This window comes from Biomphalaria glabrata, chromosome 10 (assembly GCF_947242115.1).
Source record: "Biomphalaria glabrata chromosome 10, xgBioGlab47.1, whole genome shotgun sequence".
NCBI classification, from domain to species: Eukaryota; Metazoa; Mollusca; class Gastropoda; family Planorbidae; genus Biomphalaria; species Biomphalaria glabrata.
This window is the reverse complement of record NC_074720.1, coordinates 12,771,863-12,796,018: the sequence shown is the minus strand read 5'-3', so window position 1 is coordinate 12,796,018 and position 24,156 is coordinate 12,771,863. Positions and strand designations below refer to the sequence as shown.

The following is a 24,156-nucleotide window of genomic DNA, read 5'->3' as shown; positions in this document are numbered from 1 at the left end:
CTAGAAAAAAATGTGATACAAAAAAAAATGCCAAGACTACTTCATTGATCTTTAAAACGAATAGGATTGCATGGATTAATTTTAATTAAAAAACGACAACATTCCTTAAAAAAGGAACAGCCACAGCACTATTGAGGGACTACACACAGACATCTTGATACTTATCACGTTCCCTAGTCAACAAAAGTAGCGCTGATGATACAGTCTGATAGAGTAAGAAACAGACGTGCTTCTATTGTAAACGTTAATGGGCAGTCACCCACGTCACTACCACTTGATGTAGTTATGATGGAGCTGCTAGCGGTTGTCTTTCTTGAGACATCTTTTGTTGGAAAAGTCCATTTAAAATGAACTAATAAACTAATCTAAAACTAATAACTTGACCAACCACTGTCCAAGTGGCAACAGTTTGGATCACAAAAATAAAGGACGTTTGGACAATCGAATTGTAATAACTGTCCAACTTGTAGAACTATCTGTTAGCCTATCCACAACATATAGATTTGATCTAACAATCTATCTTGGCTTTTAAATTTATAGTTATTTTTTCCTCATTTATTCACTATTTCCAAAAGCTTACATTGCCAAAAACACACAAGACGTACACATTTAAGTTTTGTAGTCTCACAACAATTAATACAGGACTTATTCATAGTTCATCTGGTTGTCCAATTTCCCCCATCTAGACACGTCAAAGTCCGCTTACATCCAATATGTGCTTACATTCAATATGTGCTTACATCCAATATGTGCTTACATTCAATATGTGCTTACATCTCACACGAAACAAATGCTTGAGATCAGTAGTGTAGCTAGGGTGGGGGAACTCGAAAATTCCTCAGGGCCCCACTCAACATAATGAGTGTTTTTCACATTAAAAATTAAATATTACGCAAAATGCAGGGGCCCCCAAAGAGGTCAAGCCCTCCCCCCCGGACCTCAAACGATGAAAAATTCCTACCTACGCCCCTGCTTGAGTAGTTGAAATTGGGATTTTCGGAGGTAGGTAAATGTCTTTTGTTACTATTCAAGTCCAACATGTTTTTATGGATGGTGTGTTGTAATTACTCATTCATATTCAGTTGATCAATTTGAAATAATTAAACACAAAAGTTATGAAAGACAAAAAATGTTTATTACCAAAATAAATATTGAAATTATAGTTTTCTACAACAGATTATACTAATTGCATACATTTCCAGCACTTATTTATAACTATTCTATATAAAATTACATACCAGTATAAAATGTCTAATTATTTTAACAGTAGTTTAAATATATGTATATATTACATAAAATATATAATTATTTCAAAAGTAGTATATATATATATATATATATATATTGGATAACAAGGACAAAAATATTACAATAAAGTTTACAAATAAAAGTATAGTAGTATATCTTTCAATATTGTCAAGAATTGAAATATAAAAAAAAAGGTGAGTAAATTTAGGTATAAAACATACACAAACTATTGATAACTTCATTTAATAAACAGCCTTTTGTAGACTGGATGAAAAGGTGACAATCACCTCTAAAGACAAACAATCAATGAATCAATCTTACATGACATGACATAATAAAGGGCTATTTCAATATCTAGCATGTAGCCAATTGTTTTATAGTTTTACATTTAACAAAGCCTCCCTTCAGTATGAATTCAGGTCATTCACCCTTTTTTTATCAAATTCAAATGTATTTAAAAAGTGATATCCAGATAACCCATTTTATCAGACGTACTTCACTCATTTCAAACAAATCCAATAAAAAGTGATAGGATCATAGAGTATTAAGAAAATTAAAAGCATGAAATTGCGCTAAAATAAACAGTTGGATTTATTATTGTTAGTCTAGATCTATTACAAAACTTAATTATATGACTGATCCAAACTAATTGATACAACTACGCGTAATATAAGCTTTTATTTTTTTAAAAGTATTTTTCTATGTTTTTCTTGTTATCCAAACTTAATTGTATACAATTTAGTTGATAGTTTGTAAATATATTCATAGGAGTTCACACAATAATTGAAAATGGCATTATGATTGTAGCTCAAACTGATTGCCTTAGTGTAATTTGAAAATAAACGTATATTGAAAGTATAGATTAGGCATGATAGTGCTACACTATGACTATGAATAAAAACAATATTACCAAATGTATATCTTCTTTATTAGCTTTAAAACTGTATGTTTTACTATAAGCAGAAGGTAAGTAAAACAACCCAAATACCTTACTACTAGCAAAAATATTTAAGATATACTGAATACCTCCTAGACTTACTGTATTGTCTTTTACATCACAATTGTCTAGCAGACTCAGAGACATTACAGAGTAATTTGTTAATAGGTTTACACTCATCAAATATATATTGATAGTAGCTGTCTTTTGTATTTATGGAGCTGATTTAGATCTTTTTTATTTGTTATTGTTTTTCTGTGTTTCGAAGACAGCAAAGTCCTGGGGAAAAATCAAACCAAATGGTTACATTCTAGATATAAACTAAAGTTGGCAACATATTTCAGAAACAAAAAGTGATTTTTAAACAATGATTAAAAAAAAGCTCATTTACTTGGCCTTTAATTTTGCAAAAGGCAATAAACAATCATTGAAAGAGAAATCAAGGAGAGACAAAGAAAAAGAGAAGAGGAAAAAATGAGCAAAGAGGAGACAATGAGTTTTAATAAAACAATAAAATATTTAAAATGTGATATTTTTTAATTGAATTCTTAAATCAGCTTTATTCAAATCTAAGCCTTTTTTCCAGAGGGATTAAGAAAAAATATTGGAAACATGTATGGTTTTAATTACTTAGTTTGCCTTTGGGGCAGGATATTCATTCTATCAAACATCAAGGTTGAGTGCCCTTTGGCAAAGTATCTCTCAGTTACTGACCCAATCTCAGTAGGAATTTTTTTAAAATTATAGTCATGCCTGTGATAGGAAAAAGAATAAAGACTTACAATGAGGAATATGCAGGCAAACATCAACGCTTTGTGTCTGACATCAAGATTTACAGGAACTGTTGATTTAACCAAAATATGCATTTTTAAAGGAATTTATTCATTCAAATGTATAATTCAAGTAATCATATCTAACTGCATCTCAATATATCAATAATGATTACTCATTAGTTCCACCACCATAGTTGGTAGCTAGATGATGTGTAGCTGGCTGTATAAGGTAACCCAGTTTAAGAAGCGTCTAGGAACCTTTACTAATCAGGTTAAATTTCTTGCAACCAAATAAACATAATTCAAATTATCAGCATTCATTCCAGGTGTAACTATGGCCACATTCAGTCTGTAATCAAAGCTTAAGCTAAGATTAGATCCCTCTATCTTTGATATTTCACTTGAAACTCTTTCTGCTGAGTTTGCTTACAAAATGAACAAAAGTATAGCAGCAACGTTAAGCCCTTCAATGTCCCAACCTAGACAGTAGGTTAGCTATAACGTAAACAGGTTTATACTTACATCTGACACTATATGTGTCAGCATCAGTGAGCATTTCTCTGAAACTTCCTGCCCATACTTTACTCACGGTACCAACTTGAGTGTTGTCCTTAACACTCTTTATCTGCAGACACAAAAGATGAAAAGATGAAAGACTAAACTGTAAAAGTAGTTTTTGGCGTTTTTAAATAAAAATCACTAAATTTTGTAGCAGTCAATATTCTTATTCCTAAAAAAGATAAAAGGCTTTATGACAATGTAATTTTTTTTTAAATTGTCATTTAAATTTAAATTAGTAATTATAATTCAAGCTTGAACAACTTTCAATGAAAAATTGTCTTTTTAAATACTTGGATTTTATATAATAAACCTAGTTTATATCATAAATTACAACTAACTAAGAACTTAGATGATTTTTTTAACATGCTTAAATCATAAAATCAAATGACGTTTTACAAATAAATGTATGACTGGATGGACTGGTGCTATGCACTTTGGACTTACGTCTCTGAAATTCAAATCCTGTTGAATTTCATCCTCTGTAAAGTAAAGTCCCCCTTCAGACATTATGGTCTATAGGGCAGATGATGTAACAGTCATCTGTTTCTGTGGCCTACGGTTAACGAGGCTGTCATGTGGCGAGCACAACGACAAACCGTCTTTACTTTTACCCAACTAATATCAGGTACCGATTAGAGCTGGGTGGACTCAGAGACACCCAGAGATCCTGAAGTTAAGAATCCCAGTCTTCACCAGGATTCAAACCCCGGACTACGGTTTGGAAGCCAAGCGCTTTTCCACACCGCGCCTCCTTAGTTTCATCCTCTGACATCCTGCATAAGATCTAGGCTAGGACATAGAAGTCTTCATTTCTGGAGAAACGTTTGAAAACTACGAAATAAGTTTCTTGGTAGTAAAGGATCTAAAGGTAGGCAACTCTAAAACTTTCAAATTTACCGGGAACTCTATGTCGTCAGTGCAGCCACATGCACATTGACAAGGACAACAGGGTCCCCAGATCTCGTACAGCAATACTTCATTGTGGTCAAAGATGCCAAAGTGTGGTGTCCAGCACGAGTTCCTAGAGCAGGTAATGAGAATGAAACATTATACATATGTATGCATGAATAATATTAGGATTTGTATGTTACTTTAATCAGTTTAAATGACAAGTATATAGCCTTGAATTGTAAACTCGTGCATCTTTTTAATCATTGAAAAGACGTTGGCTTTGTGTAAAAAAATGGCCATAAATTAAATATTTGACCAGATTGTCACTTAGAATGGATTAGGACTTTAAACATTAGGAATCTTATAGTAGCCAACAGCTAGGAAATACTAATAGATGAATGAATATTAATTATTAAGTACTGCATAATTCGGTAACCAGTTTCTAGACTTACATCATGCGAACTATTCCCAGTAATTGTCCAGCCCTATCATTCACGTAGATTGGGTACTTACAACAACCATCAGCGCAGCAACAGCAACCTTTACAGCAGAGAAATGGTCTCACAATAGTCATGACATCCTGTCATTCAAATGTCATTGAAATGTACTATAGCAAATTCTTTACTACAATGACCATTACAATTTAAAAAAAAAATGGAAATATAGTTTTATGTAAATTAGTACAAAATAAAATCTTAATCGATCACCGACGGACAATGGTTATGCTTGCCCTGGATGTGGCAAAATAGTAGATGTAGATTACAATTGGGGCTGCGTAGCCACGGGCAATACTGCATTCCACATTGATCTTCGAAGACAAGCTTTATTATCATTATTATTTATTTTAATTGAGATAGTTTTTTGTCCAGAATTAATTAACCTCTGCATGATTTCTTAGAATAGTCACAAAGTTGAGAAACATTTGAGAGACTTTTGTGGCATTTTCTAAATCAATTTTAGAGAAATTATAAACTGTGTTTTATTTCTTCTTTTTTTTTTTTAAATCTGTAATTCAATGTACCACTGCTGATGAAGTCCAGCATTCACTGAAGCATAGATTCATGGAGGTTTCAAGGGGTGCAGTATCTATAACTGTCCCACCATGAACTTAAAAAATGAAAACTGGCTGTAAAGATTGAAAGATTTACTTTCATCTAAATTTAAAATACATTGATCTTTTTTAGTAGGGAAATGTGCAAAAAAAAAAAGTATAAGATCATCAACATCATCTGTCTCTCGACTGTCGTGGTTTGGGTGCTGTGAAAGTTTGCTTTGCCAAATCCTTCCACTTTTACCGGTCAGGATATCAAGGGAGAGGCCCGTCCATTCTTTTACATTGTCCAGCCAGCTTTTATTTGGAAGTCCCCTCTTGGAACTCCCTTGAAGGATGACTTTTGAAAATGAGTCATGTCTTTTATAATATGACCGAACCTGCTCAGCTTTCGTCTCTTCACAGTATTGAGGAGTTCTTCCTATTTGTCAGCCAGAGAGTTGACTTGTAAAAGTACAAACTCGTTTATCTTCTTCTTCTTCTGGTATTTGATACAAAGCAATTTTCAGAAGCATTTCCTCTCAAAGGCTTGAGTTCTTCTTTAAGTCTGAGCGTTCAGTGTTCAACTTTCACAAATCTATAGAAGTACTGTCAAGAAACATAAACTAAAACTCTATGGCCATATTACAAGGTGTTCAAGGTTCGCAAAGACCTTCCTTCAAGGTACAGAACCAGGAAAAAGGAGAAAGCGATGGAAGACAACATAAGATAATTCTATGGGCTTGCCGTTGAAAGAGATTCTATCCAAGACAAAGGACAGAGAAGAAGGGAGAAAGATGGTCGACAAATCTTGTGTGGTGCCACCACGGTCCAATAAATAAATGAAAGTGAAGGTGATAATACAGAGACAGCTAGCAAGCGAAGAATACAGTTTTGATTGTAAACACATGCTACAGGGATGAAAGCAGTTATTACTTTTGTCTAAATATGTCATCTCAACAATCGAAACGAAAGTTCTTGGAATGGTTTCCGAATGTAAAAACATCCGTTTAGGTCAATGCTATTTTGTGTATTATTTTCTGCATAAATGAAAAATATAGCCTATTTAAATATAAATATACTTTCTGTCTATACATGGTATGCTATAAACATATGTTTATTATCTGGACAACAGAAAACAAAAATATTTTTAAAAATCAGTGAGTATGAACTTAAATTGTTACCTTGCTAGTAGTAAAAACGTAAGCCTCTACAGCTTAAACATTTCTGACAGATTTAAAGGCAATCATTTATTGATCTGGCAGTCGCGGGTGAGTGGTAAAAAGCTTGGCTTCAGCACTGAGGGTCCCAGGTTCGAATCTGGGTGTAGAATAGTTTTTTTTTATCTCTTGCTCTTCATGCTTTCTCTCACTGGAAGCTTTAAGGCCAGTTTTCTTTTTTTTTTTTTTTTTTTTAAGTTCGTGATGGGACAGTTATAGCTAGATGACTGCATGGTCTGAAAGGGGAACTTTATTTTTCAATCTAAACGACATTGTTCTATCTTCCTTGTTTATTTGTAGGATTAGTCAATACTAATACATTCGTTTGTTTTTTAATCTAAAAATAAAGCAGTCAAAATAATAAAGATTAACTAAGAACCTGAGATACAAGCAAAACAAGTTCTTTGATGCATGTCTGAGCGTATAAGGAAAACTAAGGAACAACATGTGATGTAAAAATTAAGTGTATTAAGTAATCATAATCATTTGAAGTTATTAGCCGTAGTTCATTTTTAATTTCAGTATTTATTAAAGGGACATAACTGGATTATTATTATTAGTACTATGGTAGATATACATTACAGACGTAACTTTAAAAAAAGAAGATAATTACGCATTTCATGAGTCAATCTACTTCCAAGAGTTAAATAAATGACTTAAACTCTGCTAAGTCGTTGGTTTTCCTGGCTGTTTCAGACAACACATTACATTCTCTAATGGCACTAGGGAAGAACTTGTATGAATTTGTTCTAGTGTAAGGAATAAGGAATGTGCCTCTATCTTTGTGTCTTTCTGAGAATTTCATTAGGTTTTGTTTTTCTATGTGTAAATGATGGTTTAGTGTTTTATGTAATTGTAGCTAACTACTTTAGTTTTTATTCTTCGGTCCTGAAGTGTCTCTAAGTTTATTAATTTTACTAATGATGTTACTCTAATCAAATTTGAATATTCATCTGTTATAAATCTCACTGCTCTATTTTGTATTTGGTCTAGTTTCTTTGTTTTCTTGAGTTGAGGGGTCTCAAACAGAGGATGCATATTCTAATATTGGCCTAACTAAAGTTAAGTAGCATTTTAGTTTTAAGTTAATGTTTGATATGTTAAAGTGTCTTTTAATAAACCCTAATGTTTTGCTTGATTGTTCAAAAAGTTCATCAATATGGAGATTCCACAGAGATCACTAATTAAGAGACAAGATATTCTGGGATAGAATTTAGAAAGTACGCCTGCTGAAGTAAACGGACAATATTTAATGATAAACCTAATGCCATCTTCTTAATACAATGATACTAAATTATAGTCAGTTAATCTAATACAATGATACTAAATTATAGTCAGTTAATCTAACTGTTAGGATTGAATATTTTACTTGTAAACAAATAGAAAATTATTCAAGGAACATGATGTCAAGTAGAACTGGATTTGAGCTGTTTTTTTTTTATTTGTGCCATTTTTTCATCTCTGCTTTGAGAGCAGACTGTTTGTTATAATCTATAGTCATAATAATAAATCTAAGTATAACAGCCATAATAGTAATCATGAAGTTTTTTCTATGTCCTTGAAATAAAGTCCTCATACATGCCTACAGTGATTATTCAAATCTTTGAGCATTTGTAGAGCCTACCTGTTGTGAGTTGTCTGTAATATGAAAAACAAATCCTCTGTTTGGCCCACAGTAGATTCTGTTGCAACAGTCAGACTCTGTGAAATAAAAAATGAGATGTTTAAGACATATGTCTAGAAGTTCGACAGGAAACTCTTTGGAAAATAGTTTCTGAATATAAATTTGACTGAAAAAAAAAGGTAAAAATGTGTGCTCTTTCTTAATTTGAGATAAATCTATATTACTCAAACAACTGAAAACAAGTAGCCTATCTTTGTTGTTTTTTATTTTAAAGGACTGAATCCTTTGTGATCTTATAGATTGATGTATGCCACACATTCTGTCTGACCTTCCAGTGCCCAGTACGCCTGTTGGTTCAATGTATTGAAGACACGGTACTTGTTAACAGCTTCTATACCCGTCAAAACTGAAACAAAGAAAACGATAGAATGACTTGTCATATAGAATCTTTCAGGGTTAGGTTTTAATCAAGACATGTCCTCGTGCTAGAATAACAACAAATTTCTCTGACTCATATTTGAATTTTAAAAAATACTAGAAGTCAAAAGTATTTTGGTTTTTTGTGTTGTCAATAAAAAAAAATACAACCAACATTCTCTTCTTGTCTCAGAAGAGGGCAAGAATGTCACAATGTCTTATCAATGTACAGAAAGATGTCCCAATTTTATCAATGTACAGAAAGTCTCAAATGTACAGAACGTCTTTAGTGCCTTAACAATGTAACAGGTTTTACCAAAGTACAGAAGTACAAATAGTCTCCTTAGTTTTACCAATGTACAGAATGTCTCTAGTGCCTCTACAATGTAACAGGTTTTACCAATGTACAGAAGCATTCCCAAGTGTTAACGCGTACAGAGAGTCTTGTAAGTTTTACCGATGTACAGAATGTCTCCAGTGCCTTAACAGTGTACAGAAAGCCCCATATGTTTTACCAATGTACAGAAGGTCTTCCAAGCTTTACCAATGTACTGAAAGTCTTACTAATTTATTTATTTAAAGAGACACCAACACTACATCTAAATATCATGCTGGTATTCGTGTTATTGTTAGTCCCAGAGAAGGACGTCCATGACAGATACGTCTGCTAGTGCTCTAGCACCCAGCCCAATGGTGTCTATCATTTAAGCTACAAAACATCTAAAGTCTAATGAAAAAACTGACAGCACCGCGTTACAGGCCGGATTTCGCCCGCCAGCCATATGCTGGGCACCACTGTAAGATGCTTGGGTAAAAAGATAGGACATGCACATTACTAATGGTAAAAGGGTAGGACATGCACATTACTAATGGTAAAAGGGTAGGACATGCACATTACTAATGGTAAAAGGGTAGGACATGCACATTACTAATGGTAAAAGGGTAGGACATGCACATTACTAATGGTAAAAGGGTAGGACATGCACATTACTAATGGTAAAAGGGTAGGACATGCACGTTACTAATGGTAAAAGGATAGGACATGCACATTACTAACGGGAAAAGGGTAGGACATGCACATTACTAATGGTAAAAGGATAGGACATGCACATTACAAACGGTAAAAGGGTAGGACATGCACATTACTAACGGTAAAAAAGGTTTGTTTGTTTTTTTATATCAGCAGTTCTCAGTTTAGAATATTGAAGACTTCTTAAAAATGTTGCTTACTCATATTACTCAACACACACACAAACTGACACACACACATTTGACATTTTTCTTTACGATGAAATATGTGATTGTCAAATATATTAATACCAGTATAATTAAAAAAAAAAAAACGAACCTTCAAATAAACTGACCTCTTGTTTACAAATAAGTTGATCAATGGCCGCCATGTACTCCAAGCCTGGTGGACAACCTTGAAACTGACCAGGGAATGGCATGAGTGCGACTGGAGATAAAATAAAAACATATGAAAACTATAAATCTAGAATCAATATTTTTTCTTTACATTTAACTTTAAAAATTGTAACGAGTCGCAATCAGGCAATCTGAACTTTTGTCGTATTGTCAAGTTTTGCACCAACAGCAGGATAGAGGTCAATAGTCAGGTATATTATTAGTTAAAAATTGGTGCTGGGTCAAAACTACACTAAACAAATATGTATATATGGTGTCATGTTGAGAGAGTTGCAATATTCGTTTCATTTAATCTTGTCTCGTTTAGTGAAACACGCACACACTTGCCGGATGTTCAAATAACACACTATATAACACGATGTCGATATAAAAGTTGATTAAAACAAAATGTCTTCAAACTTAGTAATAGAAGAAAATAAATTTAATGAATTTCCAATAAACCCTGTTTGTTTGTTGTTTTTTAGTTGTTTTTTTTTTTTTGCGCTTTCTTTTAATATTTTTATATTATTTTTTGTTTATATAAGACATAGCTAAAAATTACCAAGATTTTTAACCCTTCTCCGAATTTTTTATTTTTTTTTATATTTCTTTCTGCCGGCAAGCGTGTTTGTTTAACCCTATAGCTGCTACTTCATGATCGAAGATGAGCAACAATCTAATAGTATATATACTCTATGATGTTTAGGAAATACAATCTTCGTTTTGAAAAGCTGGCCGCACGCATGGCATAGGACGGTTTGGTCTATTGCATAGATAACCGCTTGTAATGTCATCTTTCTTTTCTGATCTGCGTTCTTTTATGACCTGTGTTCTTTTCTGACCTGTGTTCTTTTCTGATCTGCGTTCTTTTCTGATCTGTGTTCTTTTCTGACCTGCGTTCTTTTCTGATCTGCGTTCTTTTCTGACCTGTGTTCTTTTCTGACCTGCGTTCTTTTCTGATCTGCGTTCTTTTCTGATCTGTGTTCTTTTCTTATCTGCGTTCTTTTATGATCTGCGTTCTTTTATGATCTGCGTTCTTTTCTGATCTGCGTTCTTTTCTTACCTGTGTTCTTTTCTGACCTGTGTTCTTTTCTGATCTGCGTTCTTTTCTGATCTGCGTTCTTTTCTGATCTGCGTTCTTTTCTGATCTGCGTTCTTTTCTGATCTGCGTTCTTTTCTTATCTGCGTTCTTTTCTGACCTGTGTTCTTTTCTGACCTGCGTTCTTTTCTGATCTGCGTTCTTTTATGATCTGCGTTCTTTTCTGATCTGCGTTCTTTTCTGATCTGCTTTCTTTTCTGACCTGCGTTCTTTTCTGATCTGCGTTCTTTTCTGATCTGCGTTCTTTTCTGACCTGCTTTCTTTTCTGATCTGCGTTCTTTTCTGACCTGATTTCTTTTCTGATCTGCGTTCTTTTCTGATCTACGTTCTTTTCTGACCTGCTTTCTTTTCTGATCTGCGTTCTTTTCTGATCTGCGTTCTTTTCTGATCTGCGTTCTTTTCTGATCTGCGTTCTTTTCTGACCTGCTTTCTTTTCTGATCTGCGTTCTTTTCTGACCTGCGTTCTTTTCTGATCTGCGTTCTTTTCTTATCTACGTTCTTTTCTGATCTGCGTTCTTTTCTGACCTGCGTTCTTTTCTGATCTGCGTTCTTTTCTGATCTGCGTTCTTTTCTGATCTACGTTCTTTTCTGACCTGCTTTCTTTTCTGATCTGCGTTCTTTTCTGATCTGCGTTCTTTTCTGACCTGCTTTCTTTTCTGATCTGTGTTCTTTTCTGATCTGCGTTCTTTTCTGACCTGCGTTCTTTTCTGATCTGCGTTCTTTTCTGACCTGCTTTCTTTTCTGATCTGCGTTCTTTTCTGATCTGCGTTCTTTTCTGACCTGCGTTCTTGTCTGACCTGCGTTCTTTTCTGATCTGCGTTCTTTTCTGGTGGCTGGTCTCACCTCATATCTCGACATACCGACACTCGTGGCTTCACGCCCTGAAGAGCAATCAAGGGCTAACTTTTCCCAATTGTAGATGTTAATTTCACATTGTTTGAGGGATCTCTTAAGAGTGTCTTTATAAACGCTTGTGTTGAATCCCTTGAATGCACTTATCCAGCAAACTGCTTCCCATTTTTAAAAAAGTCATTTGAAGAGGCGATTTTCAAGCCGTTAAGTAACGTTTTGGCGTCGCCGTTTTGGCGCGAGACGTTTTGGCACAGGGCACGTTTTGGCGCGAGATATAACAATAACAATAATTATTTCACTCTACCATAATATTGTATGTATAGTATGAATTCTAACACCGTCCAGCGAATTGTTTTTTTTATAAATATAAAGGTTTTGCTTACTTCATGAATACTTAACTTTAGTATTTTGAGAAACATGGTTCATGTATTATATTTTTACTTATTATTAGCAATTGTGCAGTATATATAGCTATTTTATACCGAGACAAACAAAATATATATTCTAGCCCCACCCCCTTTGCTCCCACTAAAAAAAAAGTCTTAATAACTTAATAATTTTGACTATTTCATGCATGCATACTGTGAAGTATGGATGGCAGCCTGGTGTTGTGTAATGTTAGAGATTTAACAATAACTAAATAACAAACTTAAATGCCCAAAATAGCGGACACAAATATTTCTTCTTCTGTACGTGAAAAATATGTCTTAACACAAACACCCATGCAAAACATAGCTATGCATACTTCTTTTTAAAGAATATTACAATAAACGTACATAATGTATTTCGCGCCAAAACGGCCTTGCGCCAAAACGTCCTGCTTCGTTTCAAGCATACCCAGCCCATTGTAGTTCAGACTCTTTTGCTGCTTCATTGATACTATTCATCTGTGACAAGGGCAGGAATACAAAATCTGGTATGTGGTCAAACAATCACCTGGTGATACTTTCTTAGCGAAGGTGGAAGGAGTTCAGCTTTATTGATATGTCGGGAACATAAGGTTCAGAACTTGGAAGCAATTATATCTGAGGGAAGGAGTCCAGCACTGTAAACTTGTAAGTAGAAGTCCTCTCAGTGGTATACTAGTTCTTGAAAGTTGACATCTTGTATTATACAGACGTTACTTTAAAAAAAAAAAACTGATTACGTCCTACGCGCCTTGCATCTAGTCATGCATGTTAACCAATGACCTAAATTCTGCCAAGTCACTGGTTTTCTTGGCTAGCTCAGGCAACCCATTCCATGCTCTTATAGCACTAGGGAAGAAGGAGCATTTGTACAAATTTGTCCTAGAATATGGGACGAGGAATGTGCTTTTATCTTTGTGTTTTTCTGAGTATTTTATTAAATTTTGTTTTTGTATTTGGAGATTATGGCTCAGTATTTTATGTATAATTTGCATTTACTGATATGGTACATTCCAAACAGACAAACTGTTTTACATTTGCAGGTTTTGGCTTTCTATGAGAATGTCCTGTTCAGTGATTATTTTATTGCGAGGAGGTTAATGCAGAATTTCTTTTCACATTGATAGTCAATCCAACATTTTGCAAGCCTTGGCGAAGAAGGACAAGCGTTTATTTACAAAGCATAGATTACCTCACTCTGTCCGTCTGTCTATCTGGTAAAACGTTTGTACACGTTATTACTCCGACACCTTATCTTGGATCAAGCTGAAATTGGGCACAATCATTTGTTTTACCTGACAACACAAGAATCAATAAAAAAAATCAAACAATTAGTTAATTAACTATTGGTAATTTGCTATTTTATTAGCTATCTCGAACAACGTAAAGAAATTGTACTTGACTGATGAGAACGATAGTGGTAAAGTTTGAATTAGTCCGTATATAGGTCGCCACTTTAAAGTATATTTGAAACAAATAATAGATACAATATATTTTCTATTTTCATACGTACCTCACTAGCAGAGTGGTTAGAATGTCGGCTTGAGTCATGAGTTTGAATTGATCTCGTTCCCCTTTTTATTTAAATAAATACTTTTTCAAAAACGCTTGCCGTAAAATTCACTCAGATATCCCTTTCTTTCTCCCCCCCCCCCCGCTTCATTTTCCCAACTGGTCCAGATAAGTGATAGGATATGGCGTATTTAGAAAGTTAAAAGTATGAAATAGCGCTAAACAAAATTGGCAAAAATATTTCCAATCGCACAGATTTATTGTTATTTGCTTTGATCTATTGCAAACTTAATTTACATGACTAATCCAAACCTATTGTTACAACTACACTTCGTATAAACTTTTTTCTTGTTTTAAGATTCACTTCGGAGAATTTAGGGCAAATAGTAGATCTCCGATGTCGTATTTGACTTTGGCCTTCGCCTTAAGTATCAGAGTGTTGAATAGACTAACGTCAGCAGGATATTGTATGTCTACGCTAACGCTTTCTTCAGACATCTTTCAGCATGGCAATGAGCATCCAGTTGTTAGAGCCACACAACAACTGGTCAAAGTCTGAAGCCGAAGTTTGGCTGGACAACTGATTGAGAACGGAATAGTATTTTGAATCTTTTCTAACCTACTAAACCTAGTGGCCTCGATGTGCAGTCAAGCGTGAGGGTATTGTTTGAGACAATAACGACTGTCGCAACAGATTTAGTTGAAGACAGAGGTAGGCATTGTGTAGACCTGAGTTCACTCTTAAAGTCACTATATACTGCAAGGATTTAAGTCTACAACACATCATCACTTTTTGTGTTTTCAACAAAATGATGCACAATTTAAGCGAACGCAGCTCTCTCCATCTCTCTCTCTCTCTCTTATTTTTATAATTTTCTCTTAAATCAATTTAATAGTAAGTATATTTATAACGTTTGTCTTCGAGTCCGAAGAGAGTGCAGTATCTCACATGGCAACGCAGCTCCAGCTGCGACCTACATATTTTGCCACACCCAGAGCAGACATAACCGTTGTTTGCTAGTCTGCGATTAATTAAGAATCTCTTTTCGCCATTCACGTCTGTTATCGGCAGTGAGCTTTCCTTTGGACTCAAATGTGTATCGAATCTATTGCCGCTATTCATTTTGTGGGCTAGTTATACAAAGCTTATATCAACTCACTAGACAGACAGGCAGACAGACAGACAGAGTTGATATAAGCTTTGTAAAAAGAACTACATATTAGACTGAGCATAAAGACGGACTTACTTTCATTTGTGGGCTGCCTTGTGACGACAGTTCTGTTTTTATCCATCCTATGTTGTTCTGTTATCTTGTATCTGTTGGCAGAAGTCATTCTTTTGTTTTAGTAGCGTCTATCCCAAACAATAGAAATATTTTATGTCTTTTCCTCCAAGAGTTCAATAGCACAATGTTTTATCACATTCAACACTGAGCTTATACTGCTGTAAGAGAGGGTAACTATGTGCACCTATAACCCGTTTGAACTCAGTCTTATCAATTGATCAACTATTCTATTAGACTTAAAAAAGAAATGTGTTTATAACATGTCTGGGTGTGTCTAAAACAGTGATTCCCAAAGTAGTCTATGTAGACCCCCAGGGTTCTACGAAGACTTCCAAGGGATCTATAAGACAAAAAAAGGTTTGGGAATCGCTGGTCTAGGACAACGGTTCTAAATATACCCAGGTTTTCTAATATACGACAAAGCTTATACCCGATACGTTTTTAATACCGAAAACTCCTTCAGTGCGTTTTGTGAATCCCTTGAAATTTGCTGGATATCAAATAGCAATCAATAATATGATTTAAAAAGTAGTCAATAAATTAATTGTCTAAAAATTAAATAATAACCAATAAAAAGAAAAAAAAACCTTATACTTATTCAAAATTTGTCATAAATTAAATTGAAATACATTTTTTTTACTCTTGAGAAAATGGGATTGACGTTATAGTCAAGTGATCAGAAATATCACAGACGTAGATAAATGGGAAATTATTTTGATTAGGTTTCAAAGGGTTAGAAAGTATTCTTCTAAGTTTATTTCGCTCGAAATTTAATAAAAGAGTCACCAGATAATAACTTAACAAATGAATGTTTACTTTGACTGATAACAACACAATAATCACTAAACGTTACGACACTTCCGGACAGAAGACTAAAAAAAAAATATAATACTGAATAATTCAAAAATATAAAAACATAAATAAATACTCAGAGTGACATAAAATAAGGGCCGATTTCTTATTCCATATACAGTTTTGAGTTCTTATTAGTGCTCCTTTTTCCTATTGGCCTTAGAGCAAGGAATGGGTTGCCTGAATCAGTCAGGAAAACGAAAAAGTTAGCACGGGGAAAGAAAAATTATATTATTGGCGCACCCCCCCCCCATTTTTCATGAACATCACATAGAAATATAGGCTTATAAATAAAAAGTATTTAATAATTTTAAATAATAAAATAATACAAATAGCCTAATCTTGAAATGTATTACCTAACAAAAATATCTAGAATATTTCTGCGTTTGGCGCACCCCCCCTCCCCTAAAAAGGCTCAAAGGGCGGCGTGCCCTCTTGACCCCCCTCACTACGTATTTGACTCCACCTATTCCACATAAGCTGTGTTTGTACAATGTAAGAAACGCTGATCTCGTCAATCGATTAGGTCTACTTACAGGTATGATTAACAAACCTTCTATTAATGTCTACAAATAGCGTAGAGCTAGCAAGCGATGTGCGGAGATTTAAAAAAGGAGCTAATTCCTAAATGACAGTGGTGTAGGTGGAGCGATTCTCAGCCTGGAGTCATTGTACGCTTTGCAATACTGGGGCGCGTGGTGACAAAGTGAGGTGGGGGTACTTTTAAAGAAATTTTGAAATAGTGAACAAGGTAGCTAACAATGAAATGTTGATTGTTATGTTGAATTATGACGATAGTATTGGGAGAGTGGGTACCTGAAAATGCTCAGAATAGCCATAAAGTAGAGAGTTGAGAAGCACTGAAGTATGTATTTATATAGATAAGGACACGGCGGAGGCGTACTTAAAGGTAGGTAGGGGGAATAACTGTTGTATTTAATTTGGCTATTCATAACGCTGACCATCCTGTACATTAGAAAGGAGAACGTTGGAATGACAAGCGACGATCAGGCAGAAGTACAATGTATTCATATTTATCTAACCACAAGTAGGAACATGTAGAAACATTTAACTATTTAGGAAGTAAAAAAGTACATGTACACTATGACAGAACCTTGCGATCTGTTTCTGTGGCCTGAGGTTTACGAGGGTGTAATGTGGTCAGCGTTGGGCAGGTCACATTGAAAGAAGGTCAGAAAACAGGGGATCGAAAATAGTATACCGACAAAAACCAAAAGGCACCGACCCCAATTCAGGTCACAAATGCGATGTCTTGATGATGTAGAGGTAGATCTATAACAGCTAACAGCTTGAAGACGAAAAATTCAAGAGAGGTCTGACTCTAAGGATGTGTTGAAGGAGGCTAGGGTCTTCCATGGGCTGTAGTTCCACTGGGATGGATAGATACCTTGTACACTGTAGTGCCCCTGGGATGGATAGATACCTTGTACACTGTAGTGCCACTGGGATGGATAGATACCTTGTACACTGTAGTGCCACTGGAATGGATAGATACCTTGTACACTGTAGTGCCACTGGGATGGATAGATTTTTGTACACTGTAGTGCCACTGGGATGGATAGATTTCTTGTACATATCTTTCTATTTCAAAATAATTGATACATTTTTAAGGATCTCTGTAAATACTTAGGCCTATGCGTCTAGAATGTAAGCTATAAGCTAGGATATAGACTAGGATGTAAGATAGAATGTAGGCTAGGATGTTAGCTATAAGCTAGGATCTAAGCTAGGAATTAGGATAAGGTGTAAACTATAAGCTAGGGCGTAAGATAGGATGTAAGCTATAAGCTAGGATGTAAGCTAGGATGTAAGCTAGAATGTAATATGTATGCTAGGATGTAGGCTAGGATGTAAGCTATAGGCTAGGATTTAAGCTAGGATGTAAGCTAAAATGTAAGCTGTAAGCTATGATGTAGGCTAGGATATCAGATAGGATGTAAGCAATAAGCTAGAATGTAAGCTAGGATTTAAGCTAGGATGTAAGCTAGAATGTAAACTGTAAGCTAGGATGTAGGCTAGAATGTAAACTATAGGCTAGGATTTAAGCTAGAATAAAAGCTATAAGCTAGGATGTAAGCTAGGGTATTATCTAGAATGTAGGCTACTATGTAAGATAGGATGTATGCTAGGATGTAATCTAGGATGTATGGTAAGATAGGATTAATTTAGGGTATAAAGTAGGATGTAAGCTAGGAAGTAAACTAGGATGTAATAATCTTCAAATCTAAAGGAGCGTCTATAACATTAGTTTAGAGTTGTACAAGACATGCCCTTTTATAACTGTCTACATGCAGTATGTAACTGTATGTTTAATGTAAATACGGCCCTAGGCCTACGTAACCTACCTTGGCAGTTTTAGGCCCCATTTGGAGGAACAAAACTTGGTAAAAGTAAAGTTCCCCTTTCAAACCTTGCATTCCGTGTGCAGATAACGGTTAGGTCTCGGGGACATCTTAATTTAAATAAATGTCAGACTTCAACGGGATTTGAATTGGTTACCTGTCGGTTCGAACGCTAAGTGCTACGCAACGGAGGTAAAAAAAAAAAAAGTTGTTTTAAAACGTGCAAAAAATACTTTTTAAACAAACTTGCAATTAGTTAATTGATTCATGTTTTGTTAGGTACAATAAATAAGTATGCAAAGTTTCAACTTGATCCGAAAATGGGTGTGGGAGAAATAACGTGTACAAAATTTGCTGCAGGCAGACAGTGTGAGTTGATCTAAACAGGACCGGCCTTAGATATTTGGTGGCTTCAAATGAAATTAAAATAAAAATAATAAGGAAAGAAAAAAATTAAAATTACTCATCAAACCAATCGGAGACCCTAGGCGGCTGCCTGGTTTGCTTATTCTTAAGCCCGGCCCTGATCTAAGCTTTGTAATAACAATAATGATAGACGTCTGTTAGATCTAGATCTAGTTGACACTAATGACACTAGATGTTTTCATCTTTTTCTTGAAACAAACTATCTTGAGATCTTACCTGTACTGCTTCCGTGTCTTTTTAAAACAATGAAACAGGCGAAGGACAGAAAGTATCACTAGTTAGTAGATTTTAATCCCAAGATCAATGTGTAACTCAACTTTCTAGCAGATTGAATGAGCCAATAGATCGACACCTCTGTCAGCTGAGAGGACAGTATTGCTTAATGTAAACACCTAGGCTGGGTATGTGTTGGTGTGTTATCTGGGACTGTGTCACAAGAAATAACAGAATTAAAGAGACAATTTCTAGGCCAAGAGTCATACAGCTGCGTTCCCGGGTCACAGGATTGCCGTCAATAATCCGCATCCACACTGGCTCGTAGTTTCTGCAACCTAGATGCACTGAGCTATGACGTAATGTGATAGTCTATCCTTATAAATAATGACGCATGGAAATTTAGTAAAACGTATAGGAATTGTTTTTTAAATGTTTTTTCCCCTTGGCGAGGGTAGGCCCGGTTGGGTTAGGTTAGTGGAGCAGGGAAGACGTGAATTAAAATGTGTCTGTATTCTAGAACATTGATAACCAACTTTGTTTTCTATTTCTCTCTTAGGAGTTTGCTAAGAACCGGTTTATGGCATTCGCAACCTGACCACCGCAAATTGCGGGGAAATCGCAAGCTTTCTATCAAACCTTTGTATTTTATTTTTGGTATTTCCCCAAAAGGCCCCTGTCTATATATTAAGCAATACAAAAAAATCAAACAAATTTCAGATATTTAACGCAATTTTTTCTTTTTTTTTTTCCCGAAGTCAACTTATTATCAAGATGTCTTTCGTTATTTCCGCTTTATTTTAGACTCAGTCGAAATTAAAAAACAAAACTAATCCTAATAGTATTAAAAAGATAGAACGAGAGTGTGGAGGTGAGCGTTTGTGTTTGTGTGTGTGTGTGTGTGGGGGGGGGGTTATGGTCGAAAAGCAACATAGGGTATGTTAAATATCTGGAAGCAGAAGTAAAGTCAGAGATTGCACATCAGACTAATGTTTTTGTTGTGAGCGAGATGCAGGCCGGGGGGGGGGGGGGGGAGGGCAGACAAGTACAAGAGATACTAGAATTCACTGGCCAAAAGCATGTGTGCGAATGTGTGTCAAGAAAAAAAAAGGGGGGGGGGTACAAAGCCGGTCTTTTCAAATAAAGTCAAACTTCTATGTTGGAGAAATTACGATCGCGGGTTTAAAAAAATAAATTGGGGGGGGGGGGGGAGGGGTCCCCAGAAAAAGAGAAACAGATACATATACAGTAATTCACAAATACATATACAGTAATTCACAGATACAGTAATTCACAGATACAGATACAGTAATTCACAGATACAAACACAGTAATTCACAGATACAAACACAGTAATTCACAGATACAAACACAGTAATTCACAGATACAAATAAAGTAATTCACAGATACAGTAATTCACAGATACAGATACAGTAATATACAGATACAGTAATACACAGATACAGATACAGTAATTCACAAATACAGATACCGTTATTCACAGATACAGATACAGTAATTCACAAATACAGTAATTCACAGATACAGATACAGTAATTCACAAATACAGATACAGTAATTCACAAATACAGATACAGTAATTCACAAATACAGATACAGTAATTCACAAATACAGATACAGTAATTCACAAATACAGATACAGTAATTCACAGATACAGTAATTCACAAATACAGATACAGTAATTCACAAATACAGATACAGTAATTCACAAATACAGATACAGTAATTCACAAATACAGATACAGTAATTCACATATACAGATACAGTAATTCAAAGATACAGTAATTCACAGATACAGATACAGTAATTCACAGATACAGAAATTCACAGATACAGTAATTCGCAGATACAGATACAGTAATTCACAGATACAGTAATTCACAGATACAGTAATTCACAGATACAGTAATTCACAGATACAGTAATTCACAGATACAGATACAGTAATTCACAGATACAGTAATTCACAGATACAGATACAGTAATTCACAGATACAGTAATTCACAGATACAGTAATTCACAGATACAGTAATTCACAGATATAGTTACAGTAATTCACAGATACAGATACAGTAATTCACAGGTACAGATACTGTAATTCACGGGCTAAAATGTTTGTTAGGGAGGTCGTTAAAATATGGCCCTTTTTTTTTAACTTCAAAAAAAAAAAAATTCTATTTCGGAGTGTTTTTGGGCATTATAAACAATATAAAGCCTGGGAACAAATCAACAGGCGTTAAATATACAAACAAAACTGTACAATAATAAATACACATTTTATACTTGCTTTATTTCTTACTTCATAAATATGGCATGCTTTATTATTTTGTTAAGGTTTTGGTAAGAGATAGAGGACCTTCACAAAAAATCCTGCGAGTTATACTTGATCCATTATTGCTTCCAACATTATCTTCAATATAACATGCAGCAGTAAGAAAGACTTCAGTCCCAATAATTGCACAGCATGACAGGCGACTTGCTACATAATGCAGAGGGGAAAACATGTTTGACGACTTGTGGGTGTAAGATAGAACTAGAGATTCTCGGGATGTTAAGTTTTACAACGTTTTCGTTGGTTCAAACTTAAGATCATTGAAGAAAAACTTTAACAGACCTTTCTGCCTCCACCTACTTAATATACAGACCTTTAACTAGCAAGGCCTATGTCCCTATGTTCTCATCATTAAGTCAACACTTGTCTTCTGGCTAAGTCAACAGAATGTATAAACAGTTCAGCAGAGTATTGAAAGATTAGACACAAAAAAACAACAACAGATAATGAATAGATAGATAGATAGATAGATAGATAGACAGACAGACAGACAGATAGATAGATAGATAGATAGATAGATAGATAGATAGATAGATAGATAGATAGATAGATAGATAGATAGATTAGATAGATAGATAGATAGATTAGATAGATAGATAGATAGATAGATAGATAGATAGACAGACAGACAGACAGACAGACAGACAGACAGACAGATAGATAGATAGATAGATAGATAGATAGATAGATAGATAGATAGATAGATAGATAGATAGACAGACAGACAGACAGATAGATAGATAGATAGATAGATAGATAGATAGATAGATAGATAGATAGATAGATAGATAGATAGATAGACAGATAGATAGATAGATAGATAGATAGATAGATAGATAGATAGATAGATAGATTTGCAATGCGAGCTGGAAGGGAACAAAATATGACACAACTGATAGATTTCCAGTGTGTACGTTCCACGCGAGTTACTAGTTCATGTAGGTCAATCTAATAGCAATTAGTTGGTATGGTCGTAGTTGCCGCCACTCCACCCTCCCCCATGTGACTAATTGTGACTTGGCCCCTAAATCAATAGCACCTGACTTTTAGGACTAGTTAGGGTAAAACATTTCTTGAGCCATGAAAAACAAAAACCTTGTTTCACCTTGCTTACACACAAACACATGATTTTTTACTTGGTCTCCCCAACCTATTGACGTGAATAGTTGTATCTGTGTGGCGACATTTGGCCTAGAAATCTGACGAAAACATTTCGCAATGCTTGTTGACAATACACTAAGAAATGTACATTTCAACTAACTCAACATAATGGCGCGCCATTTTTTTTTAAGGTCTTGCATTTTAATACTAAAAGTAGCATTAATATTTAATTAATATTTAATATTATTAATATTTTAGATCTAGTAATAGCAATAATACACAAAACACTAAACCATAAATTGCTAATACAGAAACACAAGCTAAAAGCATAGACCTACCTATTACATATGCTAGGACAAATTCATTTAAGTGCTCCTTGCCATTAGAAAAGGTTGCCTGAATCAGCCAGGAAGACCACTTAGCACAATTTGTCTCTGATCAACATAACTAGATTGACACGTGAATAAGCGTATAGGACCATAGACTATATTTATACTATAGAGTAGAAAGTAAGGCGTATGTATGGGTGTATGCCCCGCATAGAAATAAAAACAGTTTGACCAATCTTGATAAAACTTGGCATAAATGGTCCTTGGGTTCTAAATGAAACCGTAGTGTATGTATTGTAGCCCTAAAACAAAAATAAGGAGAGGTTCATCTAAAAAAATGTTTTCTTTAATATTGATCAGAAACTTATCAAAAGTGGTTGGTTGGTACAGTAACTCACCCTGATAAAAAAAACAACAACTTAGAAAATTGTGTGTCGCTTTTGTGGTTGCCATGGTAACGGTCGCCATCTTGAAAACCATTGACTTTGTAGAATTTAGGTCATGACTAAATACATGACGCGTAGGACGTAATCATCTTCTTTTTTTAAAGTAACGTCTGTATTATATAAGATACGACACGACAAATCCACTCCCGAGGACAGACGTAGACGATGAAAAGAAAACCTAAGTCGAACACCCGCAGACAACAGTTATGTCTGCGCTGTCTGTGGCAAAATATGTAGATCACAGCTAGGATTGCGTAGCCACGTGAAATACTGTACTCCTCCTTAATCTTCGGACTCGAAGACAAACGCTATTATAATTGGTCATACTGAAATTCTCAACTTACAAGAACATACTGAATCCGTTGATGTCATGGACCATTAGTGCCTAAGTATCTTTGACGCAGGCTAATGTTATTTTTATTGTTAGGAACTTTTTTCAATGCTTAAGAGAAGTTTAACGACATGGCGTGTTTAGACCCATCCTTCTTCTTATTTATTGATTTGGCATAGACCTAACTCTCCAGACGCTAGACCAATGATAGGACTCCCCTCAACTAGATGGAAACAATCTTTCAAAGTTGGTTCACGGCTGTCCTAACCCTAACTCTCATTCTAAGACGCTTGAGACGCTTAGCGAGTCCTGAAGCTGAATACACTAAAGAAACAATCTCTCACTGGGAAAATAATTTTTATATGCATGACTAAATGCATGGCGCGTAGGACGTAATCATCTTCTTTTTTGAAGTAACGTCTGTATTATATAAGATAAGATAAAACTCAAAACGAAGTAATGGATTATAAAAGCAT

At 34.9% G+C, this 24,156-nt stretch overlaps 1 protein-coding gene across 2 annotated transcripts; it reads right to left on the bottom strand.

Annotated features, from left to right (window-relative positions):
• Positions 1–1,113: 1,113 nt before the first annotated feature.
• On the bottom strand, positions 1,114–19,408 carry LOC106054414 (phospholipid scramblase 1-like). Of its 2 annotated transcripts, XM_013210253.2 has the most exons (10): positions 19,119–19,408; positions 15,223–15,293; positions 10,050–10,157; positions 8,613–8,690; positions 8,285–8,361; positions 4,863–4,990; positions 4,417–4,540; positions 3,481–3,583; positions 2,968–3,026; positions 1,114–2,464 (listed from the first exon to the last, which is right to left on the bottom strand). In XM_013210253.2, the coding sequence occupies exons 2-10, from the start codon at positions 15,266–15,268 to the stop codon at positions 2,423–2,425; spliced, it is 765 nt and encodes a 254-aa protein (XP_013065707.2). In that variant the 5' UTR covers positions 15,269–15,293; positions 19,119–19,408; the 3' UTR covers positions 1,114–2,422. The 2 variants fall into 2 exon arrangements, with proteins under 2 accessions (XP_013065707.2, XP_013065706.2); XM_013210252.2 differs by lacking the exon at positions 19,119–19,408 and having other exon boundaries at positions 15,223–15,494.
• Between the last annotated feature and the right edge of the window lie 4,748 nt (positions 19,409–24,156).